Source organism: Lutra lutra, chromosome 4, assembly GCF_902655055.1.
Source record: "Lutra lutra chromosome 4, mLutLut1.2, whole genome shotgun sequence".
NCBI lineage: Eukaryota > Metazoa > Chordata > Mammalia > Carnivora > Mustelidae > Lutra > Lutra lutra.
In genome coordinates, this window is record NC_062281.1 from 157,739,702 (window position 1) to 157,765,359 (window position 25,658).

Below are 25,658 nucleotides of genomic sequence, written 5' to 3' on the forward strand. Positions count from 1 at the left end.
ACTGGTTAAACCAGTAAAAACAAAAAAAAAAATTATAACCCAGGAAAAAAGTTGTTACACAGCTGTAATTAGGAAGTCTATCCATGCCACAAGGAATGGATCGTGTCAGGCACATTTACATCCATGACCAGAAACACTGTTTGACTACTTACCATGTGCCAGACAGCGCTGGAGGGGCTGAGGAGATAAGGAAACTTGATGGACAAAACCCCTCCCCTTATGGAGCTTACATTTAAGTGAGGGGAGAACAAATAAGTAATAAAAAATAAAATAGTTTAAGATAACTGTAAGTAGTACAAGGAAAAGAATGCAAGGTAAGGGGGATTAGACAAAACAGCAGAGGAAGGAGAGCTCTTCTGGACTGGGGGTAGGAAGGCTTTCTGAGGTGGGCTTATTTGAGCAGAGGCCTGAGCCAAGTGAAGGAGGAAGACAGCCAGCCACCTGTAGATCTGAGAAGTGTGGGTAGAGCAGGCTTGGAGTCAGGAGTCAGCTGGGCTGGCTGGAAAAAGACAAGAGGGCCAGTGAGGCTGGAGTGGGGTGATCTGAGAAGATGTGAGAGGCAGGCTGAGATCAGCTAATACTGGCTGTTGTGGACCACAGTTAGGAATTTGGATCTCATTTATTCCACCAACAGTTCTATGGAGTACATAGTATTTACAGAGGAAAATATTGATGTCTAAAGTGATTATACAACTTTCTCTGCCTTTATGAATTCTCACCTTTTAGCTGTGGAAGTTTCATATTCTATATTCTTGCTATCAAATGAAAACACAGGTCAGCTAAGAGGAAAATGAAAACGATGGGGAAGAAGAGTCCATGCTTCCCCCTCCCCCCTACCCCTCACAAAGAACAGCTCTTAAATAGTGCTAAATGAGTAGAAATCTGAATGAGGGCTCAGGAAAATAAACACAGTGTTCAACCTTCTTTGGCCATTGCAGTTCCTTTGCACCTCCCCAAAACTAGAAATACCATCCCCAAAAGTGCTATCTCCTCCATCCCAGTGACCACTATTTACATCACAGATATCCTTCTATGTCCAACCACATTAACAGTGCGAAGAAAGCTTCAGAAAACAGGGAATCTTGTTGTCTGGCAAAGCCAGGGGTGGCAAATACGTCAATTCCAGTCTAGTCTAGATAGTCCCTGTAATAATCCTGTACTTAGCAAATTCAGCTAGGAAGAAAAAGAAACCACAGAATTTCATAGAAGATATTAATAACAGTCTTGACACTAAAATAAAAAGGACTTAGAAATGTGTAAAATACTTAGGCAATGCTTTCAATCAGCCTTCTCCAGGAATTCATGAGGGCTGACCCCCTGTGAGTTACCAAGCACAGAGAGGGTCTACAAAGGCAATGTAGTACCAAGGTTAGGAGTTTGGGCTCCGAAGACTGCTTGGCTGCAGCAGGTGTCAGAAAGGCTTAATATGGTAATTCATGTAAAACACTTAGTATAATGCCCAGCACATACGAATAACTAAAAACCAAACTGTTATTATTATTACTGTTAATTGCACAGATAAATAAACCCCAGACCCTGCATCAAAGACAGTGAAGTAAATAACATGACTAAGAAGACTATTGCCAAGAACAAACTGCAAGGGTGTAGGGAAGTCAGGGCCGCATATCTGAAACATATTTATTGAGCACCTACTCTGGACTCAATTCCAGTGGCTTGGAATATAAATGAGGTTGACAATATGACCTATGCCTTGGAGGAATTCACTATAACTTTCCTTGCACCCATGGATGGTTCTAAATCAAACAAGTAGTTCATAAGCACCCATGTCTAGTGTCACACAAAACACAAATGAAGTTTCTGGTTTAAAAGATAGCTCATAACCCTCAGGTTGTTTTTCAGAGTCCATAGTCTCTCATGGTGGGAGGTTGGGGGAGTCAGGTGGTGGGTATTAAGGAGGGCACGTATTGCATGGAGCACTGGGTGTGGTGCAAAAACAAGGAATACTGTTACGCTGAAAAGAAATTTAAAAAAAAAGAAATAAAAAAAAAGAAATATAAAAAAAAAGAGATTAAAAAAAAGATAGCTCATATTGCATGGACCACCGGGTGTGGTGCATAAACAGCGAATCTTGGAACACTGAAAAAATAAAAATAAATTAAAAATAAAGGGGCGCCTGGGTGGCTCAGTGGGTTAAGCCGCTGCCTTCGGCTCAGGTCATGGTCTCACGGTCCTGGGATTGAGTCCCGCATCGGGCTCTCTGCTCGGCAGGGAGCCTGCTTCCCTCTCTCTCTCTCTCTCTCTGCCTGCCTCTCCGTCTACTTGTGATCTCTCTCTGTCAAATAAATAAATAAAATCTTAAAAAAAAATTAAAAATAAGTAAATAAATAAAAGATAGCTCTGGGATTAAAACATACAACACATCAAGGGAGATAAGACTCAACCAGATGAAAGAGTAGGAAAACAAGCTAAATGTGAGAAGGTGTGGGGGCAGGGTATAAATGTTGCAGAAACAAGAGACAAGAGAGAATAATGGGGGCCAGAGAGATCCGGAAGGGCTTTATTAAACAGGTGACAGAGAGTAAGGTGTCTTCCTCAGCACAGTGACTAGGTCTCCATCCAAAGCAGGCAGTCTTCTTAGCTAGTAAAAATGGTGCTGCTGTTAAAGAAATTGAAATATGACACAGAGGTACATAAACAGAACTTGCATGAAATGAAATCAGTTTCATATAAGACAGCAGGATGTAGTAGAAAGAGCATGGACTTAGAGCCAAAAGGCCTCAGTGATTACTGTCTGTGAAATCCTGGATAAAATTACTCTTTCTGAAATAAATAAATGTTTGTGAATAAGCAAAATAAATAGAAATTAAATTACCATACCCTGTTTAAATCAGGTACAGCTCTATGGACAACAGAACCACTCTAAGATCCTAGCAGAGAAAATGTCTATGAAATGAAAAAGGAATTACTTATAATTCATTTCATCCAAGGGAGGATTTCATCCTTTTGGGGGAAACTTAGCTGTAGACCTCCATTTAAATCCATAGCCCTCTCAAATGAATACTTGCAAGAAGATCCATGGATTTCACACAACCACATATGTGATGTTCAGAAATACAACTCAAAACTCACCTCTTGATCACCTATTATGTGTCAGACACTGGGATAGGCACCATGTAAAAGATGAAAAAGATACCATTTCTGTTCCTTTGCCCCTTTGGAGTTCCATGCTATTCTAACATGATGCCAGAATCATCTTCCACTACCCACTATTAGCATAGACTTTAACCCCTGAAACTCCAGCCATTGGTTCTAGGTCAGTCTTGACTTCTCCCACTAGAGAGCCTTTCAAAAGTGTAGAAGATGGAGGTTTGCCAATTCGTCTGCGCTTCCTTACCCCTCTCAACCACCCCCAAACCAGTCCAACTGGACTGCTCTTTCCCAAACACATTCCTTGTCCTCCCATGTTTACTCATGTCTAGTTTTTTTTTTTTTTTAAGATTTTATTTATTTATTTGCGAGAGAGATAGCGAGAGAGAGCATAAGCAGGGACAGGGGAGAGGGAGAAGCAGGCCCCCTGCCAAGCAGGAAGGGCCCCCCCATGCAGGGCTCCACCTAGGACCTTGAGATCATGACCTGAGCCAAAGGAAGACACTTAACCAGCTGAGCCACCCAGGCCCCCCTCATGTCTAGTTTTTTATTTCAGAAAGACCTTCATTTTCCTACCCTCATTTCTACACAATCCTAACCACCTACTTAAAAATAGCACTCCCAGGTCTCTCTCTGCTAACCTGTGTTATATTATTTAATAGTTCATTAGCTTGTTATTTATATGCCCCACTGGAGTGTAAGCTGTGTCCCCAGTACCTACCACAGTGCCTGGAGAAATAGGTATTCAATCAATTTTTTTCAGAATAAATGATAAAACATACAAATTCCATATCACTTTAAACCTTTCTGACAATACCTTTCCCTTTTGACATGGTAATATTTTTATGCATACTTATATGTATAAATATGTCTTCCCTATATGGCAAGAAATTTCTTGAGGAGTTTGTCTGTTTCACCTTTGTATCCTCTGATACCCAGGATAAAGCATTTCTTTGGTTAATGCCTGTTGAATGAATAAATGATGCTGTCCCTTGGTTAAGACCTGCAGAGTAAATAAATAATATGATCCCTTCCTCTTCAGGCTTCTTAATCTTGACTTTGTCACACCTCTATCTCAATCCTCAGAAATATGAACGTATTTGGCTGGTAACATGGAAAGGTTTAGGACCCTTTTAACCACATTTCTGCTGCTTATTTTTAAGAACTATACTTGACCACCAAGTTTGAAGGTTATTTTTCCCCCATCTAAAAAACCATTACTTGGTATGGCTTTTGCAAACAACTATCAATTTCTCGGGGGTAAAAAAGTGAACCAAACCTTTAAAAAGCATGCACTCTTCTAGAGTGCACCAATCTCTGCTTCCTGTGGGTATAAGCTATTTTTATCAGGTGATACTGTGATATTCCTTTTCAACACATGATATTCACTCTTTCAAGCTGTTCGGCACTGTTCTATTTGGTTTCATGTTACATCAATGAGACAGTTTGAGGGAAAAGGAAAAATGGGACATGCTATATTTAGTAGCACCACTAAAACCCTAAATAAAAACTACCCAATCTACAACCAGGACCCCACCTTCCAACCCAAAATTAAGGCCAATTAGGAAATGCCTTTATCCAAAGAATATTTTTCCTAAGAATGTTAATTACAGAAATTCATTTGCAGTGTCTCTCAAAGTTTAAGGATTTAAAAGTCATACATAAAAGTCATAGAAGGGCCAAAAGATTATGATATCTATTTTTTATTTTCATAGCATTTTTACTCTGGGAAGTATCACCCTAATTATATTTTAAAATGATAACACATCTGGTTACACATCTGGGCATGTTGAGTTTGAGGTGGTCATGTGATAGCTATGAAGCACTGATTAACAAGCACTAAGAAGAACAAAATTCTGGAAGATTTGGGCTGGAGTATCAGTGTCTCTACATAAAGGTAGAACATGAAACCATGAGAGTAAATAAAATGACCCTGGAAGGGTCAGGAGAGCAGTAGGTAGAGGAAGAAACCTCACTGCCCAAATGTTAGCAATCAATGTATGTTGGAAGGGTAAGAGAAAGATTTCCTTCTTTTTTGTCTTTTATTAACGTATAATGTATTATTTGCATGAGGGGTACAGGTCTATGAATCATCAGTCTTACACAATCTTACAGCACTCACAGTTTTACAGTCTTACAGCACTCACCATAGCACATACCCTCCCCAATGTCCATCACCCAGCCGCCCTATCCCTCCCCCCTTCCCACACACTTCCCAGCAACCTTCAGTTTGTTTCCTGATATTAAGAGTCTCTTATGGCTTGTCTCCCTCCCCAGTCCCATCTTGTTTCATTTTTTTTCCCTCTGTTCCCCCCAGGACCGCCCTGCCCACCTCTATTCCTCATATGAGAGAGACCATATGATAATTGTCTTTCTCTGATTGTCTTATTTTGCTTAGCATAATACCCTCTAGTTCCATCCATGTCATTGCAAACTGCAATATTTTGTTTTAAGAAAAAGATTTCAATAGAAGTATGTGCCTAGCTCCTAGTAAAGGCTCAAAAATACTTAACTCACAGTCTCATTATAAGACTCAGTACTTTCTCAGGCAAAAGGTCTTTGTAAGCTGCAAACCATGGTACAAATATTTGTTTTTATTATTTCTAGAAGGAATGTAAAGGTAGTGTGGTAGAGCAACTGTAAAACTGGCCACAACCTTCAACCCTCCTTGTATCCATGCCCTATGCAATGTGACTTTGTAGATCTGACTACCAGGAGATGTAATCTATTTCCCTATACCTGGATCTGGGCTGGCTTTGTGATTTGGTTTGGCCAACAGGACGAAGCAGACATCCACTGTGTCAGTTCTTGCTTACTTTCACTCTATCTTGGATTCATGCCCAGCTGTCATGTGAACAAGCCCTTACTGTCCTTCCAGAGAAAGAAAGACTACATGGAAAATGGCCCAGTGAGCCCCATCAAGGCCATCCTGGAACAGCCTATTGCCCACTGACCCCACTCGTGAGAGACTCAGCCAAGATCACAGAGCTGCCTACCTGCCCTAGAGCTGGCTGCAGAGGTATGAATGAGCACAGGTGACATCAAAAGAACTGCCCAGCTGATTTGTATACCCATGAGCAATAATAAACACTCACAGTTTTAAACCACTTAGTTTTAGAGTAATTAATTTTACAGTAATAGGTAACTGGTATAAGTAACAGTAACAAAACTAACCTATCAGGAGCCTTACTATGTGCCTGGCATTGTGCTAATATACCTTAGAGGGGTTGTTTCATTTGCTTCTCACAATAACTTTATGCAGTAAATATTGTTATTCCCATTTTATAGATTATAAAATTGTGGTACACAGAGTTTAAGTTAACTCGTCCACTGCTGCACAACCAGCAGACAATGGGGCCAAAATTCTTATCAGGCAGTCCAACTTCAGAGCAGCACTCAATCCCAGAAAGAGGATCTTCTACTTAATCCAACAAATAAGTAATTTTTCCAGTCTTTTTTATGATAATTTGCCCTACCCTTTCCCTGTCCTTCTGATTTTTCCAACACAAAGAGCCAATTCTATGAAGAATAACAACAACAGCAGTGATTTCATTTGCTGATACTTTATCTCATTTGATCCTTAAACAAACCTGTGAAGGTTGTGTCATCAACTCTGTTTTAAAAAGAAGAGAATAAAAAGGTATAGGGGGAGGCTCAGAGAAATTAACCTACCCCCTACATCACACAGCCTGTGAGCAGTCTAGCAGAGCTGTAACTCCAAGTCTGATAGCTCCAGAGCACAGGCCCATGCCGCTCTTCTGAACCATCCTGGGGTTCTCCAAGAAGTTCAATCTTTCCTGCAGTTCATTTGCCTGCGGCCCCACTGTTTGTCTAGCAGGTACGTACCAAATACCTCCTATGTCTCCAGCCACAAGACTGGTTCTTGAGGAGGATTCAAAGCAGTTAACTCCATATTCTCTGCCTTCGAGGAACTCACAGTTAGTTGGGGATGCAAGATTGAAATTTACAAAAAGTTAAATGGTATAGTAAGAAATTGAAGAGGTATTAGTGATTGTCAAATGAATGGAATAAATAGATTCCAGAGTTGAAAGGAAAGTGAGAGAAACGTGGACTGACAAGGCCTCACATGGGAAGGACCATGAAGGACGCCCAGGATGGGAGATTCCTGTGGGACCACAGTCTTCTGTTGCTATAGATATGTGATTTTTGTCACAGGATTGTCACAGCGATTATATCTTCAAGATATCCATGTGGTGACTCTTCAAATCTGGTGGGTTTGGACAAGGGCAATTCTTTGTAAGGGAGTAAGAAAGACTCATCTGAGGGGTGCCTGTGGTCTCAGTCCATAGAGTATATGACTCATGATCTCAGGTTGTAAGTTGGAGTCCCTGTTGGGTATAGCGATTACTTAAAAAGAAAGTCTTTTTAAAAAAGAAGAGAAAAGACTAATCTGAGAGTCCTAACATCCAAAACTTGGAAGGGCTGATAACTGGATTCTGGGAGCTTGAGGCAACTCTCAGGTCATGACAATCAACAGATCCAGAAAACAAACAAGAAGTATATACATTGTCTAGACCAGTAATAAAAGTAATGGAGATAATGGGTAATAAAAGTGATGGAGAAAAGGACCAAGAAGAAATACAAGCCTTGCTTAATACATACGAAAGGTCAGCAGCTTATGTCAGCTTTTGGGGGCCAGGGAAAAATTAGCTACCAACAAAACACCTGCACATGGGAAAACTCAACCTGTTTCACTTCCAGATAATTTTTTCTGTTCTCAGTATCTAGGAGAGGCCCTCCTGGTTCTGACACAGTCAAAGCTCCCAGGATTTCTTCTTGCCATCTAAGCCCTTGAACTCTAGAGTATGCTGGTTATATCACGATGCTTGCATTATCTCAGCACACCTCGCTTTATCACACACCCATGCTGGTCCTGACCTCTGGAGCTTTGCAGAGGGCCCTTCCTTCTACTGTGTCTCTCATCTCCTCTCTGCAGTGTACCTAATCCTGCTTCCATTCTTCCATTAGCTAATCCCTATTTTTTTCTTCATCCTTGGTTTGAACCTTCCAGGTTGGAACAGAGGTAAAACAGAAAGCCCTATGGGAAAAAAATCCACCATAAATGAGAAAATAGGCTGGATGGGATCATTGGTTCCAGCTACAGTTGGAGGTTCTAACTGAAAGCTACATTTAACAGTGAAAAAAAAGGAAAGATGTCTGATAACAAAATAACTCTTACTAGAAGCCCAAGCTACAGTATCGTGGGATCCCTACAAAAGTCGATAGACATAAAAAGAGGAAAGTGCAGGGTGACTGGGTGGCTCAGTGGGTTTAAAGCCTCTTCCTTCAGGTTGGGTCATGATCCCAGGGTCCTGGGATGGAGCCCCGCATCGGGCTCTCTGCTTGGCCAGGAGCCTGCTTCCCTTCCCCTCTCTCCGCCTGTCTTTCTGCCTACTTGTGATCTCTGTCTGTCAAATAAATAAATAAAATCTTTTAAAAAAAAGGGGGGGGGGAAGTACTTCACTACTGACTAGAGAGAGGGGAGCACCTGAGACCCAGAGATCATGGGAAATTGCAACAAACTCAAACTGGCAGGAGAAAGAGCAGATGCTCTAAGGGGGGCAGGGGTGAACAGTGGTTAGGTGATGAAATGAGTGTAGCAAGTCTTAGTAGTAGATGATTGAAGATGGTGACAAAGGAACAGAAATCTAGAGACAGTGGCCATAGAGGAAGCTGATAAACCAGAAGGTCATATCATGCAGGTGTTTCCAGTAGTGGTGGTAGCATAGTGGAAAGGTTTGCGCAGCTTTATAGCAACAAATAGAACAGCACATGGTGGCCAGGAAAAATGGTGAGAAGGAGGCATCAGAGGAGAAGAAAAGTAGAAATGTAAATAGCAGGATATATTATATGATTATATTAGTAATAATGATAAAATATTGAATTTGTGCAACACTTATTCAACTATCAAGCAACTATCAATGATAGGTGTTATTTCACTTACAAGAAAAAGGCAGCCTTTGAGGATGCCCACAGAGACTTAAGAGAGGGACAGAACTGACAGCATGTCATCCGGTACATAAATACACACACTGGACTTATTGACAAAGATTTAAAGTGACCTCATCTAAGATCCATGAATTAGAGGGACCTGGGGGACATTTGGGTTGTATTTGTTTAGATCCCAATTACCCTGCCAGAATGAAAACTCCTTGAGGTCAGAGACTGTACCTCTCAATCACCTCTATGAACAGTACCTAGCACTGTGCCTGACACACAGAGGGCACTCCATAAATATGTGTTGACAGAGTGAATAAACTAATGGATGGATGCATGGATGGATGGATGAGTGGGTAAATGGATAAAAATATCAGCCCAACATATCTATATCATAAACAAGATAGGAAGTATTTGTCCATGTTTGAGCCCAAATTTTAAAGGAGCAGAAGTGCCTCTTGTGCATTCTCTTCCAACATCTCTTTTCTACTCACACCTTGACACCTTGTTCAAGGTTTGGGAGTTAATAGTCCAAGCAAACAAATGATTGTCCTCATTCATTGATTCAACAAAGACTTCTGTAGCTAGTCATGCCACTAGGCAACACGCATATGGACAAGCAGGAGGCAAGTAGTAAACATCAGCTAAGGCAGGTATGAGATGGTAAGACAGATGGTTCCCATAAGAATACAGAGCAATGGGCACCTGGGTGGCTCAGTAGGTTAAGCCTCTATCTTCGGCTCAGGTCATGATCTCAGGGTCCTGGGATTGAGCCCCGCATCAGGCTCTCTGCTCAACAGAGAGCCTGCTTCCCCCCCTCTCTCTGCCTGCCTCTCCACCTACTTGTGATCTTTCTGTCTGTCTGTCTGTCTCTCTCTCTCTCTGTGTCAATTAAATAAATATAATCTTTAAAAAAAAGAATACAGAACAATCATGCCCAACTCAGTTTTGGGAGGTCAGAGAACATGATATGCATCCCAGATGAGTCTGGTGGCATGGGCTAGAGGAATAAGAGGAAGGGGATGTCCATACCAGGGGTAGAGGAAGTGAGAAATGACACAAATTAGGTTCCTCCCCTCTAGACTCTCAGGGCACCCTGCACATGTCTCATCATTGCACTGAGAGCAAAGACTGAAACTGCCTGCTTATTTTCCTTGTTTTCTCTACTAGATTATGGGTTTCTTGAGATAGGGGGCTATATTACACAGTTCTTTATTTCTAGAACCCAGCAGAGTTTCTGCCATACAAAGGATACTTAATTGGATAGATAAGAACTTTAGAATGGGGAGGTAACATACCATAATGAGTGAAGAACAAGATTAAAGACATTGAAAGCCATTTAGCTATGAGACCTTGAGCCACTTCTCTGTGCCTTGGCTACCTTATCTGTAAAATAAGGACAGTAATAGTACCTACCTGTATCACTTCTATCCTCCCAGAAGCTGACAGTAAACAGGGTCAGGCATGCAGGAGATTTATCAGTTTATTGTGAAAATATAGGGAGAGGAAGTAGAATTCAAGAGGAGAGTACGATAAAGATCACACAAAGGCTTGGCCATCCCCTAAGAGAGCTCTGGAACAAAGATTTCCAACACAAGAAGTACCACATTAGGCAAAAATGGTCAGGCTCTAGATCTCTACCATGCTCCGTCACTGGCTGGGGCATGCCCTAAAGATGCTGCAATTAGAGGCTATTATCTAACTTCACTCCTCTTGAGAGAAGTGAGTTCTCTCTTGAACAGAGGTCTGAATGGCACACCTCCACAGTGGCCACACTGTTGTGAGATTCCATTGGTTAGTTAATACAGATAAAACACTTAGAACAGTGCTGAGAAACTCAGTGTGTACTATTATAATATTTGATTTTACTGTAAATTCTTTGCACAATTACAGGCAACTGAAAAACTTCAATCTTTTTTGGGAATTGTAAATTCAGGTGACTGTAGGGGCTAGTTAGGAAATATGTATACATTGGCCTGAGTGAAATAAAAGGGAGAAAGGGGCCCATGGTTTCTGTAGCTTACCTGGAGTGTACACACCCTGCCTAATGGTATTAAGATGAAACATGATATCAAAGAAAATAGCAACTATTAAATCCTGGCTAAGATTCAAACTTTGAAAACTAAATTTGTATATAATTTTATGAATAAAAAGAAACTATTATGCAAAGATATTATCCATCATTTTTGGCCATTGATAGCTAAGCAGAGCATCACAGGGACTCTGCTTTTCATAGTCCATGTTGGTGGACGTGGCCTCTTTGAGTTAGGAGGGATATTACAATCTCAAAAGGTATCAGGGAATATTGGTTTTTCCAAGTTCTGATACTTTTTACTTATGGAGATGATCTGCTGGATATTAAACATGTTTATTTATATTTTTCCCCAATAAGAGAAAAAAAAGAAAAATCACCTTGAATGTATAAATCATGCTTGAGTACTACAAGGCATTCAAGGTACCTATAAGAAGTAACCAGACAGCTTTGTCCAGCCAGACTTTAAGAGATGTAATAGGTCAGAGTTCTGGGCCTGTAAAGGCATAGAAATATGAGCTCACAGTGTCACAGGGTTTTGAGGGCTGTCTGAGACTTGACAAATGACAGGGGGACTACTATTGCTGTAAATGGGATCATGCTGGTAGCAGTGCCATAGTTAGAAGAAGACCAAGTCCAGCATATCCTCAGCTACAGCCTGCCTCACCCTTCCTCAACACGGTAATAGCAAGAGACTGCTTCACAAACTCCTTTGTCACTGCTCTGGATCTTGCTTCTGGACCCACCTGTCGAGGCAAATTGCAATTCTGCCACCAGTGCTCACTCATGACAACTACAAAAAAGGCAAAATCATTTATGAGTCCCAAGTGGGGTTTACTGATGTGCTCTGAGCGGCTGAGGAGAAAAGGAATGTGGATACCCCAGTTATACCTATATCATACAGCTTCTACTGGAAGTCAAGTTTCTGACATGTAGATGTCAGATGCCTATATGACAGTCCTTTATGACACACGAAAAGTTCCTAACAATCTCTGAACTCTGAAAATTCTAGGATCTTTAGAAAGAGATTTGACCAGGGCGCCTGGGTGGTTCAGTGGGTTAAAGTCTCTGCCTTTGGCTCAGGTCATGATCCCAGGATTCTGGGATCAAGCCCCGCTTTGGGCTCTCTCTGCTCAGCAGGGAGGCTGCTTCCCCCTCTCTCTCTGCCTGTCTCTCTGACTACTTGTGATCTCTGTCTGTCAAATAAATAAATAAAATCTTAAAAAAAAAGAGAGATTTGACCACTTATTTTTTTTAAATTAACATATAATGTATTATTAGTTTCAGAGGTAGAGGTCAGTGATTCATCAATTACATATAACACCCAGTGCTCATTATATCATGTGCCCTCCTTAATGCCCATCACCCAGTGATTCCCATCCCCCCATCCATCTCCCATCCAGCAATCCTCAGTTTATTTCCTATAGTTAAGAGTCTTTCATGGTTTGTCTCCCTCTCTGATTTTGTCTTATTTTGTTTTTCCCTCCCTTCCCCTATGATCCTTTGTTTTGTTTCTTAAATTCCACAAATGAGTGAAATCATATGATAATTGTCTTTCTCTGATTGACTTATTTCACTCAGCATAATACTCTCTAGTTCCAACTGTCTAGTTGCAACATCATTGCAAATGATAAGATTTCACTTTTTTTTAAATTTATAATTCTTTTAATTTTTATTTGTTTTTTTAATTTCTTTTCAGTGTTCTGGAATTCATTGTTTATGCACCACACCCAGTTCTCCATGCAATACGTCCCCTCCGTAATACCCACTACCTGGCTCACCCAACCTCCCACCTCCCACCCCTCCAAAACTCTCAGATTGTTTTTCAGAGTCCATAGTCTTTCACGGTTTGTCTCTGCCTCCAATTTCCCTCAACTCCCTTCTCCTCTCCATCTCCCCGTGTCCTCCGTGTTATTTCTTATGCTCCACAAATAAGCTTATAATTGCACTGAATAGTATATGACCGGCAAACTTGAGGGCACATGATAATTTTTATTTCCATTTTGGATCACAGTATAATATTTTTTAAAATAATTTATCGAGGTGAAATTTATGTAATATAAAATTAATCATTTTAAAGCGAACAATTCAGAGGCATTTAACACACTTGCCACATTGTGCAACCGCCACCTCTGTCGAGTTTTAAAACATTCCAATCACTTCAAAGTAAAACCCCCTTACTTGTTAGGCAGTTTCTCCCCATTCCCACTGCCACCTCTAGTCCCCAGCAACCACCAATCTTCCTTCTCATTCTTTGGACCTATCTATTCTGGATATTTCATATAAGTAGAATCATGTGTCACCTTTTGTGTCTGGCTTCTGTCACTTCTTTCAGTGTACTGTGGAGGTCCATCCATGTTGTAGCCTGCAATAGAACTTCTTTCCCTCTCGTAGTTGAAGAATATCCCATTGTATGTGTATACGGAATTTGTTTATCTGCTCATCCATTGATGGACATCTGGGCTGGTTCCACCTTATGGCTATTGTGAAGACTGCTACTATGAACATGTGTGTAACGTGTATCTGAATGACTGCTTTCAATTCTCGTGGGTACCCACGGAGGAGCGGACCTGTGGAGGTCATATAGTTATTCTATATCTAACATTTTGAGGAACTGGCTAACTTTTCCACAGTTGCTGCATCATTTTACAATCCTACCAGCAATGTATGAGGGTTCCAATTTCTCCACATCTTCGTGGAGAACTTCTTCTCTTCTTATTTTGTTATGGCCACGCTAGTGGATATGAGGTGATATCTCACTGTGGTTTTGATTTGCATTTCACTAATGACTAATAATGTGGGAGATCTTTTCATGTGTTTTTTGACTATCTTGAATTTAAGTGACAGTCAGGGATATAAATGTAAGTTAAAATTCAATCGTGTATGGGACTTCCAAATGCAAAAAATACAACCAAGGTGATGGTTGAAAAGATACCTCCTATGAGCCTAACTAAGTTCGTCCATGTACAGGTAATGATAACCACACCACAACCTACTAAGTCTTAGTTTAGTGGTTTTTTTTTTTTTCCAAACATTGATTGTTAAAATGCATTTACATTTCAGAAATCTTATCTTCAAATCAGAAAAATACAATGCTTAAGAAAATATAAGTTTCACATGGGCGGTAATTTTTATCTATATCATTCTCCCTATCTGAACAAGGCATATACTAGGCACTTAACTAATTAAAGAAATCAAATTGGCTATCTGGACCCAGAGACTGAAACTAAATGTGGACAGTAAGGTAGAAGGACAGATCTATAGTAATTCTTCAGCATTCTTCTGCACAGGTCCACTAGGTAGATGATGATGCCATAAATCAGGATAATAAATACAGGAACAGTAACACTTGTGATAAATACAGTATCTCAGAATTCTTACCATTAGTTCAGAGTTCTGTTTTTACTCTTTATTCTTCAATTTTCACGTTCCTTTTATACTACTCTTTCAATGCAGAAAAATGTAAGAGAAAAGTGAAATGGTTCTCTACAAACACTGCTACTCACAAACATTTCTCACCTTAATTTTTTGTGGTTTGGTTTTTTTCCCCCATATGTCCTTTCCTGTCCTCATCCCTACTGAATGTCAATCCATCCCATATATGTACAATTTTCCATAGAGAAAAAGACTCTTATGATAGTCTTTACAGCACTGGTTATCCCAATTTGGTTTGGCAAATTTATTAAGTCTCTTCACTATCTTATGAATTAAAAAATGTCTCCTATTGAACACAACTTATCTAGAAAAGCAGAATAGCAGGCCCATTGTGATTCCGTATGACAACATTTTATAAGTAGAGGACAGATCACTAAATTTTTGTTTACTCTGATCACCTCTCCCTTATAAAGTGTGATTCTCCCATTTCAAAGATTGGAAAAAATAATTCACTCTTTAAAATTTGGTAAAAATGTTTTGATGCTACTTGTATTTTGAAATTATTTTATTATGACAATATTCTAAACCTTGTATAATTTACACCTCAAAAAAATAGATCACATCCTCAGAGGACAGAGAAATTTATTTCAACCCAAAATAAGGGTGTCCCACGTATACTAAAGTTTCTTGAGCTCTGTCCTTCTGCCATATGTCTCCAAACAACATAGTAATTAGACTTCAAATTACAGTATAGTATTACAGTTAGTATCATTTTCCCCTCATCAAGTGATAGTATGAGTGGACAGGGAGAGTTTGTAGTACAAAACACTCACTTGTAATACAAACTTGGGATCTGACTTCTATTATTACAGTTATGCACCAGGCACTTTCAGGAACACTAGTTCCAATGACCTGAGTAAGATCCTCAAAACTGCTGCTTCCCAGATGACTCTTTGTTCAGAAACTCATGCTGTGAGAACTAAAAGATCTTTAATATCAGAGATGTAGGGAAAAGATGGCCAACTAATCTTCAGGGGGAAAAGAAAAAAAAGAATAATCCCTTCTATAATAGCAGCAGAACAGGCTAACACAGGTCAACCACAGGTGTCCGTATATTGGGTAAGAGACCAAAGTTGTACAGAGTCCTACTTGGGCCTCTAGCAGCAAAAACATGACTCCATGGCATGGACTCCCTGTATAGAAACTCTAGTTGATGACAACCCAGAATTTTTGCTTTTTATTTCTTCCTTACTACCACCCTCACCCTACCTTTCTGACATTTTAATTCAAATTAGGAAAAACAATTTTCCTTATAAAAATCTTGGTCGAAAGAGCCTTATGCTGAGTCATTTGCTCAATAAATACTTGTTGATCGTCCACTAAGTACAAGGCTCCAGAACTCTGGGGATACAGTGATGAATAAAGTCTAGTTTCTGTCCTCAAGGACTTTGGCTTTTTTCCTCAGATGTGGCAGCTCTGTCTGAGGTGTCCACAAGGTTTCATGTGATGATTTCCAACAGAATTCTGATGTGTAAATGGTTCTCTTGGCAGATGCTAGGGCTCAGGGGCAAGGATGGTTGATATTGTAGGCAGAGAGAACAACAAATGCAAGTCAGCAAAAGCAAATATGAAGCATGTTTGGTTAACTGCAAATAATTTAATATTGAAGCAAGTAGAGGATTTAAACTGGAGAAATGGATGGCCATGAGGTTAGATAGAAGGGTAAAGATAGTTGGAGAAAGACAAACTAATGAGCTTGGGCCTCATCCTGTGGACAGTGGGGGACAGGGAATGACAGGGTCAGATCTACAACTCAGAGACAATGTTTGGTGTTGGTGAACAGTTGGAAGGGAAGAGACAGGAAAGTAGGACAAAGAGTAAAGGGGATTTTATGGCAGACCAGCAGAGAGATGAAAGGGAAAATAACAGATTATTAACTATACACACTATCCCTATTTTTCATCACCACGAATAACCAAAGGCAAACAGTTTAATTGCTTTTTTTTTTTTTTAAAGATTATATTTATTTGAGAGAGGGAGAAAGCATGAGCAGGAGTAGGGGGAGAGGGAAAAGGAGAAGAAGACTCTGTACTGAGCAGGGAGCCCAAAGCCAGGCTCAATTCCAGGACCCTGAGATCATGACCTGAGCCAAAGGCAGCCGCTTAAGCTTAATCGACTGAGCCACCTAGGTGCCCCGATTTCCATGCTTTTCTTCTGAAGATATGACATACTACAGGTTATGTCTATTTGTTTGCGGGCAAAAAAGAGAACAGTATTTCTTTCTAAAGAGCCCTACTTTTTACAAAAGCCTTTCCACATTTAAGGAAATACCAATACATAATATCCCATACAATACACTTTTAAATGGAGACCAAAATAGAAAGGTTTCTCAACAGTATACACCAGCTGGAATATATTTACAGAGGTATGTTTAAAATTAATTGCACCAGAGTCACAAAACAAGAATTCAAGTCCCTACTCTGTCATTTACCAGATTTCTATCATTGGGCAAGTCAACTTCTCTAGGTTGTCATCTTGAAAGCTATGTCTCAGTCAGGGCCCCAGACAGGAAACAGAAGGCATACACAAAGAGTAAAATTAAACAGGATTTAATGAAAGAAATTCATCAAGGGAGATGAAGCACCCTGGGCCAGCAGGATTGGAGACCCTTTGCTATCCCTTAGACCTTAGAGAACCCAGAGAGAGAACTATAGCTGTAGAATGGGTAGGGGCTCTGGCCTTCACACACCACTGCTAACCAATAGCCTAGCAGAGTGGGACCTGGGGGAATAAATACCCGGACCTCTCCTTCTGCCCTCAGATATGCTGCTCTACTAGCTGAGTTCTTCCCAAAGGATCCTACCACTAGCTGAATCCTTCCCAAAGCAAGAGGGCAGTGGACCCCAGTGATGCAATCTATGAAGGTCAGCCTCCAAGGCCACAGAAAGGTTGTGGAAAAGGATAGAAAGTAGATCTAGAGGACAAATGGAAGACACCCAGTCCAAAATGTAATAAGGGCTACTACGGTGGACTACACATATATTGTTGTGAGGTACAAATAATATATATAAAAATACTTTGTAAACTGTGAACAAAATATGCAAATATGATAACTATGAGATCTAGCCAATAAGAAGTAAGCAAGAAAGATTAATGCTATGGTATGGGAATCGCGAGGTTGACACATCTCAAGCTTTCAAATCAAGAATATCCTCTATCTAGAATTTTTTCTTTCTGATTAAAAGTTCAAATCATGAGGACAAAAATCAAACTGAAAAGGAATTTTTCAGTACCAAACATTTAAGTCCGAGTGAAAAACTAACTCCCTAGTGAAGTCAGTGTGACAACAGTCTGGCAAGACTCAGTCAACTGCATGCTGGCATCTCCATGTTAGTTTCCTGCCTTCCCTTTCCCAGCTCCAATTCTAACTTTTGCTGGCACCAGAATCAGCAACAATTCTAGAAGCCTATTCCTTTTTCTATTGAGGTTCAGGACCGGTTCTTAGAAGCACCAATTCATTTACCAAAGAAACATTCAGCAGGCATTTGCTGTGTGCTTAATATATGTTAATCATCTATTTGCTTATTAGTGGATGACGAACCATGATGCTATTTATTCAACATACAAACATTATAATCCAATTTATAATTTTTTTCCTTCTCATTCACTCTTCTCTAGCTTACACTGTCTTCCTTGAAGTTCCTTGAAGCCTTCTAGGTACACCCCTGCATTAGGGCCTTTCCTCTGGCTATTCCCTCTGCTTATTCTCCACATTGTCACGTGGCTAACTTCTTTATTGCCATTAAGTTTGTTCAGATATCACCTTCTCAGTGAGGCCAACCCTATTCAAGATCACAATCCCCTACCCAAGCTCCTGATCCCCTTTATCCTAATCTACTTCTCCCCTCCCAAGCCCACCCCTCATAGCACTTATAACCTTCTAACATGCTATATAAAGTACTTCTTTATTATGGCTGTTTTTAATGCCTATATCCCCTTGTACTCTTGCTGACAGAGATATTTGAATTTTGTTCCCTGTTATATCCCAAACACCTACAACTGGGCCTTGCCCATACTGGACACTCAACAAATGTTCATTGAATGAATGAGTCAGTCAATCATCAGATCAGTCTTGTGAAATGAGGCTCAGTGATATCAGCAAGTTTTTGTTAATGGAAAATTTAAAAGTAAAAAAAAAAAAAGAAAGCTTTGTTGGCATTGAATTTTAAATCCAATAGCCTCATCTCAATTATAATTTGTTCCAAGATTTTTGTTCATAGGTGAAAACTGATATGTGATGATTAATCCCTTATAATTAAACGTAAAAGCTGTAATGTTTCTAGTAAAAGAAATACAAGATCAAGCATCAAACTGGTACTATAGATAATAAATGTTTATAATTAACATACTGTGGATAACTGTAAACTCTGTCATTACACGAATAAAATGTAAAAATTCCTAAAGCAACTGGGAACTCCTTGGAAGCCGAAATGTCAACACCAGCCACTTTGCCAGTTGTTCAGAGGCTGTGCAAATTAGGACAAACTTATAGTAACACACATAATGCATTTGAGAGCCATTTTTGCACAACATAAGTTTAGAGAATTTTTTTCCTTAGATAAAATATCACATCCTGATGCATGAACATGAAGAGCCAAGATGAACCTCAAACTGGTAAGAGAAATAAACCATGAAGTGGGCAGGTTAGGTAGCTCTAAGTAAACTATCTCCAGGCTCTGATTTGAGAAACAAAGGTTGCTTGTGCATTAAATTGGGGTCCATAAATTCATGACTTGAATATGTAGAAAATATGTATTAAGGGATTAGTATAATTATTTTGTTGCAAAGATAACCTGGAAAGTCAAACAAAGGGCTCAGAAGACAGAACTAGGTATTAAAGTACAAAAGGGGTAAATGATTTCTTTCCAGAGAGCCAAAACTTCTACCTTCATCACCCAAGTGTTATAAAGCCAGAAAGATTAGGAAGACACTGTATAGCTATCTTTCTCAATCAACGAAGGACATGATTGTCACAGATTAAACCCAGCTTAGACAATGACCTTAACTCTGCCTCAGTTGTAATTGACCTTATATGTAAAATGTGTGTGTGTGTACCTGATGGATATGTTTGGGTTTCTCACTGCAGCAGGGAACTACAACATTTCAATCTAAACTGAACTGTTCTAAAACAAGAGTCAAAATCTGACTTGTTTCATATTCTCTGTGCTGAGCTATTTTGAAAGAACCAATGCAGCTTTTTACTAGATACCATGTGATGTGGGCTGAATTGTGAACCCCTTGCCCCCACCGCATTCATATGTTAAGGTCTTGAAACACCCAGTACCTCAGAATATGACTATTTGGAGATAGGGCCTTTAAAGAGATAGTAATTAAGGTAAAATGAAGTCATATGAGTGGGACCTAATTCAGATGACTGTGTTTTTATAAGAAGAGATGATTAGGACACAGACACACAGAAAAGACCATGTGAAGACAGAAAGAGAAGAAGGTCATCTCTTAGCCAAGGAGAGAAGCTTCTGAAAAATAACTATTTTTCACAGCATCTTTATAGTGAATTGACATTAAAACATGCATAATGTTGATTTCTGACCTCCAAAAAACATGAATATGAATATATCAATTTTTAAAAAAAGATTTTATTTATCTGAGAGAGACAGAGAGATAGAGACCACAAACAGGGGGAAGGGGCAGAGGGAGAAGCCAACTCCCCACTGAGCAGGGAGCCCGACACACTGACCCATCCCGGGTACCCTGTATATATTAATTTTAATAATAACAGCTAGAAAATTAGCATTTACTAAGTGCCTGGTACCTTGCTAAAAGCATGTTAGGTATCTCATTTAACTCCAAACAATATAAAGAATTTACTGAAAGCAAAGAAAGGGATACAAAGTGACTATGACCTTTCAGAAACTGTGTTTACTGAATGGGTATATTATACAAACAAGCACTACTGGATCAAATAAAACATTTTAATCTGGTTTTTAAAAAGCTATTTAGTGGGGCGGCCGGGTGGCTCAGTGGGTTAAAACCTCTGCCTTCGGCTCAGGTCATGATCTCAGGGTCCTGGGATGGAGTCCCACATCAGGCTCTCTGCTCAGTGGGGAGCGTGCTCCCCCCGCCCCCCACCTGCTTCTCTGCCTACTAGTGATCTCTGTCAGTCAAATAAATAAATAAGATCTTTTTTTTTTTAAAGTAAAAAGCTATTTAGTAAAAACTAATACTAAATGTAAGTTTAAATATCATCTCAGAATGAGTCAATCATTCTTCTCCATAGACTATCACTCCTGACAACAACCCGAAAAATGAGAACACCTTCTTTCTGTTTCCTAAGACCCAATATGAACTTATGAAGGAGATATGCTCATATGCAGAGGGGTCTCTGGAAATGAATTCCTAGATTACGCAGAATTAGGCTGGTGTGTCAACTGCCACCTCCCCAAAGATATGTATTTAACACATTTGGAGGTTAAATTTTTAAATTAATTGAGATGTAATGTACATACAATCAAATGCACAGATCTTAATGGTTCAATTTGATGGGTTTTAAAAAATGGATACACCCTCTTAATCAACACCCCAGTCAAGATATAGTATATTTCAGTCACCCCAGAGAGTTTCCTCCTTCCCCTTTGCAGTCAGTTTCTCTCTCCAACCATAGATAGGTAAGTAGGTATTTTTAAGTAAATACAGTAGTAGTGCTGGTAATAGCTACTGCTTATGGATAGTTAACAATAGGAGTATTTACTAGGTGCCTACATGCCAGGCACTGTACTTAGTGTTTCTTTTTTTTATATATACAGAGTATTTCATTTAATTCCCATGTTAAAGGTTGGTATTATCCTCCTTGGTCTATTGGGAATAAAGGGGGAGGGGATGGTAGGATCAAGAAATTAAGTATGCAAGGTCACAAAACTAGGAGTGGTGGGATCAGACCTGAACCAAGAATATCTGAATTAGAATCCCTTATGCCAAATTATATTTCCTCTACACAAATAGTTAGGAGTTGTCTGTTAATTCAAGACACACACTACGTAGTAGAATTAGTGAAGTCACCAGCTCTAAATCACAACTCCACCTCTATTACAATCACATTCAGGCACTGCATCTTAACAAGCAAGCAACGGTCTCGTACTAATGATAACTAAAGAGGATTACTTACAAGTTCTTTAACTGAAAATCTGCATTAAATCCCTTATATACTTCTAAAGTACTTGGGAAAGGTGGAAAATCCTCTACATAGGTGGGTGGGTCACAACCCCATCAGCCCCAAGGAATGGTTAGTGCCTTAGAAAATGAATGGAAGGAATCCAACCATCCACTTGTTCTTAGTCAACCACAGTGCCACAGCCCACTCCACCCAAGAGCCACAAGGAAAGGCACTGTGCAGCTCTGCACTGTCACTTTATTAGGGATGCAGGCAAACATCTGGATTGAACCTTTTGATTCCTCATTACATTAATTTTATTCAGTTTAAAATTCTACCCACTCACATTTACAAAACACTTCACACAGATTACTTCCCTCATGAATGAAGCTCCATTCACATTTCACTTTTATTCTGAAATGACTGAGGTTAAAGCTTGTTCTGTGTCAATTTGCAAGTATTATAAAATATGAAAAAAACTAGGCACACAAACGCAGGAGAGTAAAATGAGGCAGCCTCTTTAAAGGGGTTCTAGTAAAATAAAGCAGTACAGGTAGGCTTTCAGGATCCCACAAAGATCCTGCCGAACAGCGTTATAGAGGCAGGTATTTGAAACCCCAGGGGAAAGATTTTACCAGAATTACCACCCTTGAGAGGTACCGGCTAACACCTTGGGAATCATATGACTCATCCCCGCCCCCCCCCCCCCCGCAACCCTACAGTTGTTTTCTAGAATCCCCTCCCCTCGGTTTCCCTGGGGTCTACCTAAGTCCCTTAACATATGCTGGGGGAGGAGAGCTTCGGTCCCTTTTAGAAACGAATTCGACTCGGGCAAGTTCAAAACCTGAGGACGTGTGTTTACTAAATCCTGAACGTTTGACAACCCCCAGCCCAAAGAGAAACAAAAACCACAAAACACAGACAGACCCTACCCAACATCTGAGTCTCCGTTTTCGTCGGTTAACCAAGAGCACTGCTTAGTGCAACAGACGCGCCCTCTCAATCTCATCCAGAAATATCCCAAGCCCAGGTCCACAGCGCGCAGTAATGGGGCGGGGGGGAAGGATCGGAGATTTCGGCTTTTCAACAATTAGCGGGAGTCACACAGAAAAGGGGCCCCCAGAGGATCCGCTCCCGCTCGCCCAGCACCCTGGGGCCCTGCAGGCTCGAAGCCGCCCGGACTTTTTGGCGCCACCAGCTAGTTCAGCAAAACCACTCAGAGGACAGCTCGGGAAAGGCGCAGAGGGGAGTGGCACAGGGCGGTGGCTTCTACGCGCGGCAGGGTCCACCGTCGCAGGAGAGGGGGCGCGCGCCCACCCAACTTTCGGTTGTCTTCTCTGAAGCCAAGGGACTTTCGGGAGGCCGGCGGTGTATTGACCGGAGCCCAGCCGGAAAAGAGCCTCCAGATGGGAGGGGGAAGGGTCGCCGGGAGTCCTCCAGCCAGAGGTGCGCCGAGCGATTCCCAACTACAGGGGCTCCCACTCCCTCCCTGGGAATGGGGCGGCGGGGCTGCGCGCCCGGAACGGTGTAGTCGCGGCCACGTGGCCGCGTGGCCGCGGGCGACCGTGACAGCGGGTGGGCGGGGCGTCAGGGGCGCTGGGCCGACCAGAGGCGCGGCTACCTGGTTCTTGAGGCGCATCTTCCTGGCGGTGCCGTCCAGCGGGAGGCGACGGAGGCAGGGCGCGACGCGGGGAGCGGCGCGCGGGGCTAGTCCGTGGAGTCGCACCCGGCTGGCTAGTTCGCTCGCCCGCCCAGCGCCGCTTGGTCGCTTTGCAACCCCCGCCGCCGTCTCTGCAGTCAACCCCACGGTCGCCTCAAGGGGGCGCCCCGCGGGAGAGCCGGAGGACAGGCCATTGCCAGGCAGGCTTCCATCCTGGCCCTGGCGCTTGACCTAGAGTCTATGTTGAAAAGGTAATTGAGTAAAATTTCTCCCTTTACTCCAGTACTGTTACCCGTGCTTAAATTTTAAGCGAGGTAGCAGCTTTGCGGTTCATGTCCACCAACACCATTGGGACCACTGTTATTGGCAAAACACTGTGCTGAGCTCCGAGGGTTTAAAAACTTACTCAATTTGGAATCCTTAGGATAAATCTTACCCTTTGGGTGAAGGCACACTAGGAAAGTGGCCTGCTCTGGCAGGCAGTGTGGACACTTTAAGTTGGTCCCGCAAGCCATGTTTGGCCAGTTGATTAGTGTGTCCAAGATAGGTCCAAAGAGAACTGAGAAATGGAGACTGTGAATGACATCACTAAACCTCAAACAACCAGTGCTGTAACTTCTTACTAGAGTCATCCCAGGAGGCAAGGGAAACAAAAGCAAAAATGAACTACTGGAACTTCATCAAAATAAAAGGCTTCTGGACAGCAAAGGAAACAATCAACAAAACTAAAAGGCAGCCTGTTGAATGGAAGAAGATATTTGCAAGCCACATATTTGATAAAGAATTAGTATCTCGACACCCAAAAACCAAATAATTCAGTTAAGAAATGAAGACATGAAGAGACAGTTTGCCAAACAAGACATCCAGATGGCTAACAGACACATGAAAAGATGCTCAACATCACTCAGCGTCAGGGAAATACAAATCAAAACTATGATGAGATACCACCTCACACCTGTCAGAATGGCTAAAATTAAGAACACAAAAAACAACAGGTGTTGGCGGGGATGTGGAGAAAGGGGAACCCTCTTGCACTGTTGGTAGGAATGCAAACTGGTATAGCCATTCTGGAAAACATTATGGAGTTTCCTCAAAAAGTTAAGAATAGATCTACGCTATGATCCAGAAATTGCACTACTAAGTATTCACCCAAAGGATAAAAACACACAGATTTGAAAGGGTATATGCACCTCGATGTCTATAGCAGCATTATCAGCAACAGCCAAGCTATGGAGAGAGCCCAAATGTCCATCAACTGATGAATGGATAAAAAAGATGTGGTATATATATCTACAGTGGAGTATTACTCAGCTATCAAAAAATGAAATTTTGTCATGTGCAATGATGCAGTTGGAGCTAGGTATATTGTACTAAGCAAAATAAGTCAGAGAAAGACAAATACCATATGATCTCACTCATATGTGGAATTTAAGAAACAAACAGTATGAACATAGGGAAGAGGGGGAAGTAAAGAAAGGAGAGAGGGACAAGCCATAAGAGGCTCTTAACAATATAGAACAAACTGAGGGTTGATGGAGGGGAGGTGGGTGAGGGATGGGCTAGATGGATGATAGGTGTTAAGGAGGGCACTTGTTGTGATGAACACTGGTGTTGAATGTAAGTGATGAATCACTGAATTCTACTCCAGAAACCAGTATTTCACTGTATGTTAACTAAAATTTAAATTTAAAAAACTGTCCAAGAGATTTGTGTACTATAATTTAAAATAAGTATGTTAATGATAATTTAAGGTAAAAATGTTTGTTGGCCTGAATGATTTGGGAGAGACCTTCAGATACTCTCTGGTCTCCTAAATCACATCAGATGTTTGAATGTTACAGTGTTAGTCCAGTGCTGGGTAATGTGATGATAATTAAAGATGGGAAGACTAAAAAAAAAAGGGAGGGAGTGACTTCTTTGGTACTCCCTGATCTTTATAAAATTTCTGTATTCGGGGCTCAGAAACTCACAGATATTTGGGATGTTGAGAATGTCTATTATTGCCCAAAGAAAATCTACCTTGATTCAAAGTACAGGAAATACAGGTATGAATAAGAATTACTGGGTTTGGGGGCGCCTGGGTGGCTCAGTGGGTTAAGCCGCTGCCTTCGGCTCAGGTCATGATCTCAGGGTCCTGGGATCGAGCCTCGCATCGGGCTCTCTGCTCAGCAAGGAGCCTGCTTCCTCCTCTCACTCTGCCTGCCTCTCTGCCTGCTTGTGATCTCTGTCAAATAAATAAATAAAATCTTAAAAAAAAAAAAAAGAATTACTGGGGTGGAGTAAACATCCTAGTGTTAGAGTGGAAATCTTAAACGGGTCTTTTTATCCAATGCCTCTTTATAGGTGAAGGCTCTAAG

The 25,658-nt window shown here is 41.0% G+C and overlaps 1 protein-coding gene across 1 annotated transcript in view; it reads right to left on the reverse strand.

The window, feature by feature from the left end:
• Nucleotides 1-23,395, reverse strand: part of ELAVL4 (ELAV like RNA binding protein 4) — a 145,805-nt gene extending 122,410 nt beyond the window's left edge. The window contains exon 1 of the mRNA XM_047728351.1: nt 23,263-23,395. Within this exon, the coding sequence (XP_047584307.1) occupies nt 23,263-23,280 (18 nt within the window). The 5' untranslated portion in view covers nt 23,281-23,395. The remainder of the gene's footprint in view (nt 1-23,262) is intronic.
• Nucleotides 23,396-25,658: the final 2,263 nt, after the last annotated feature.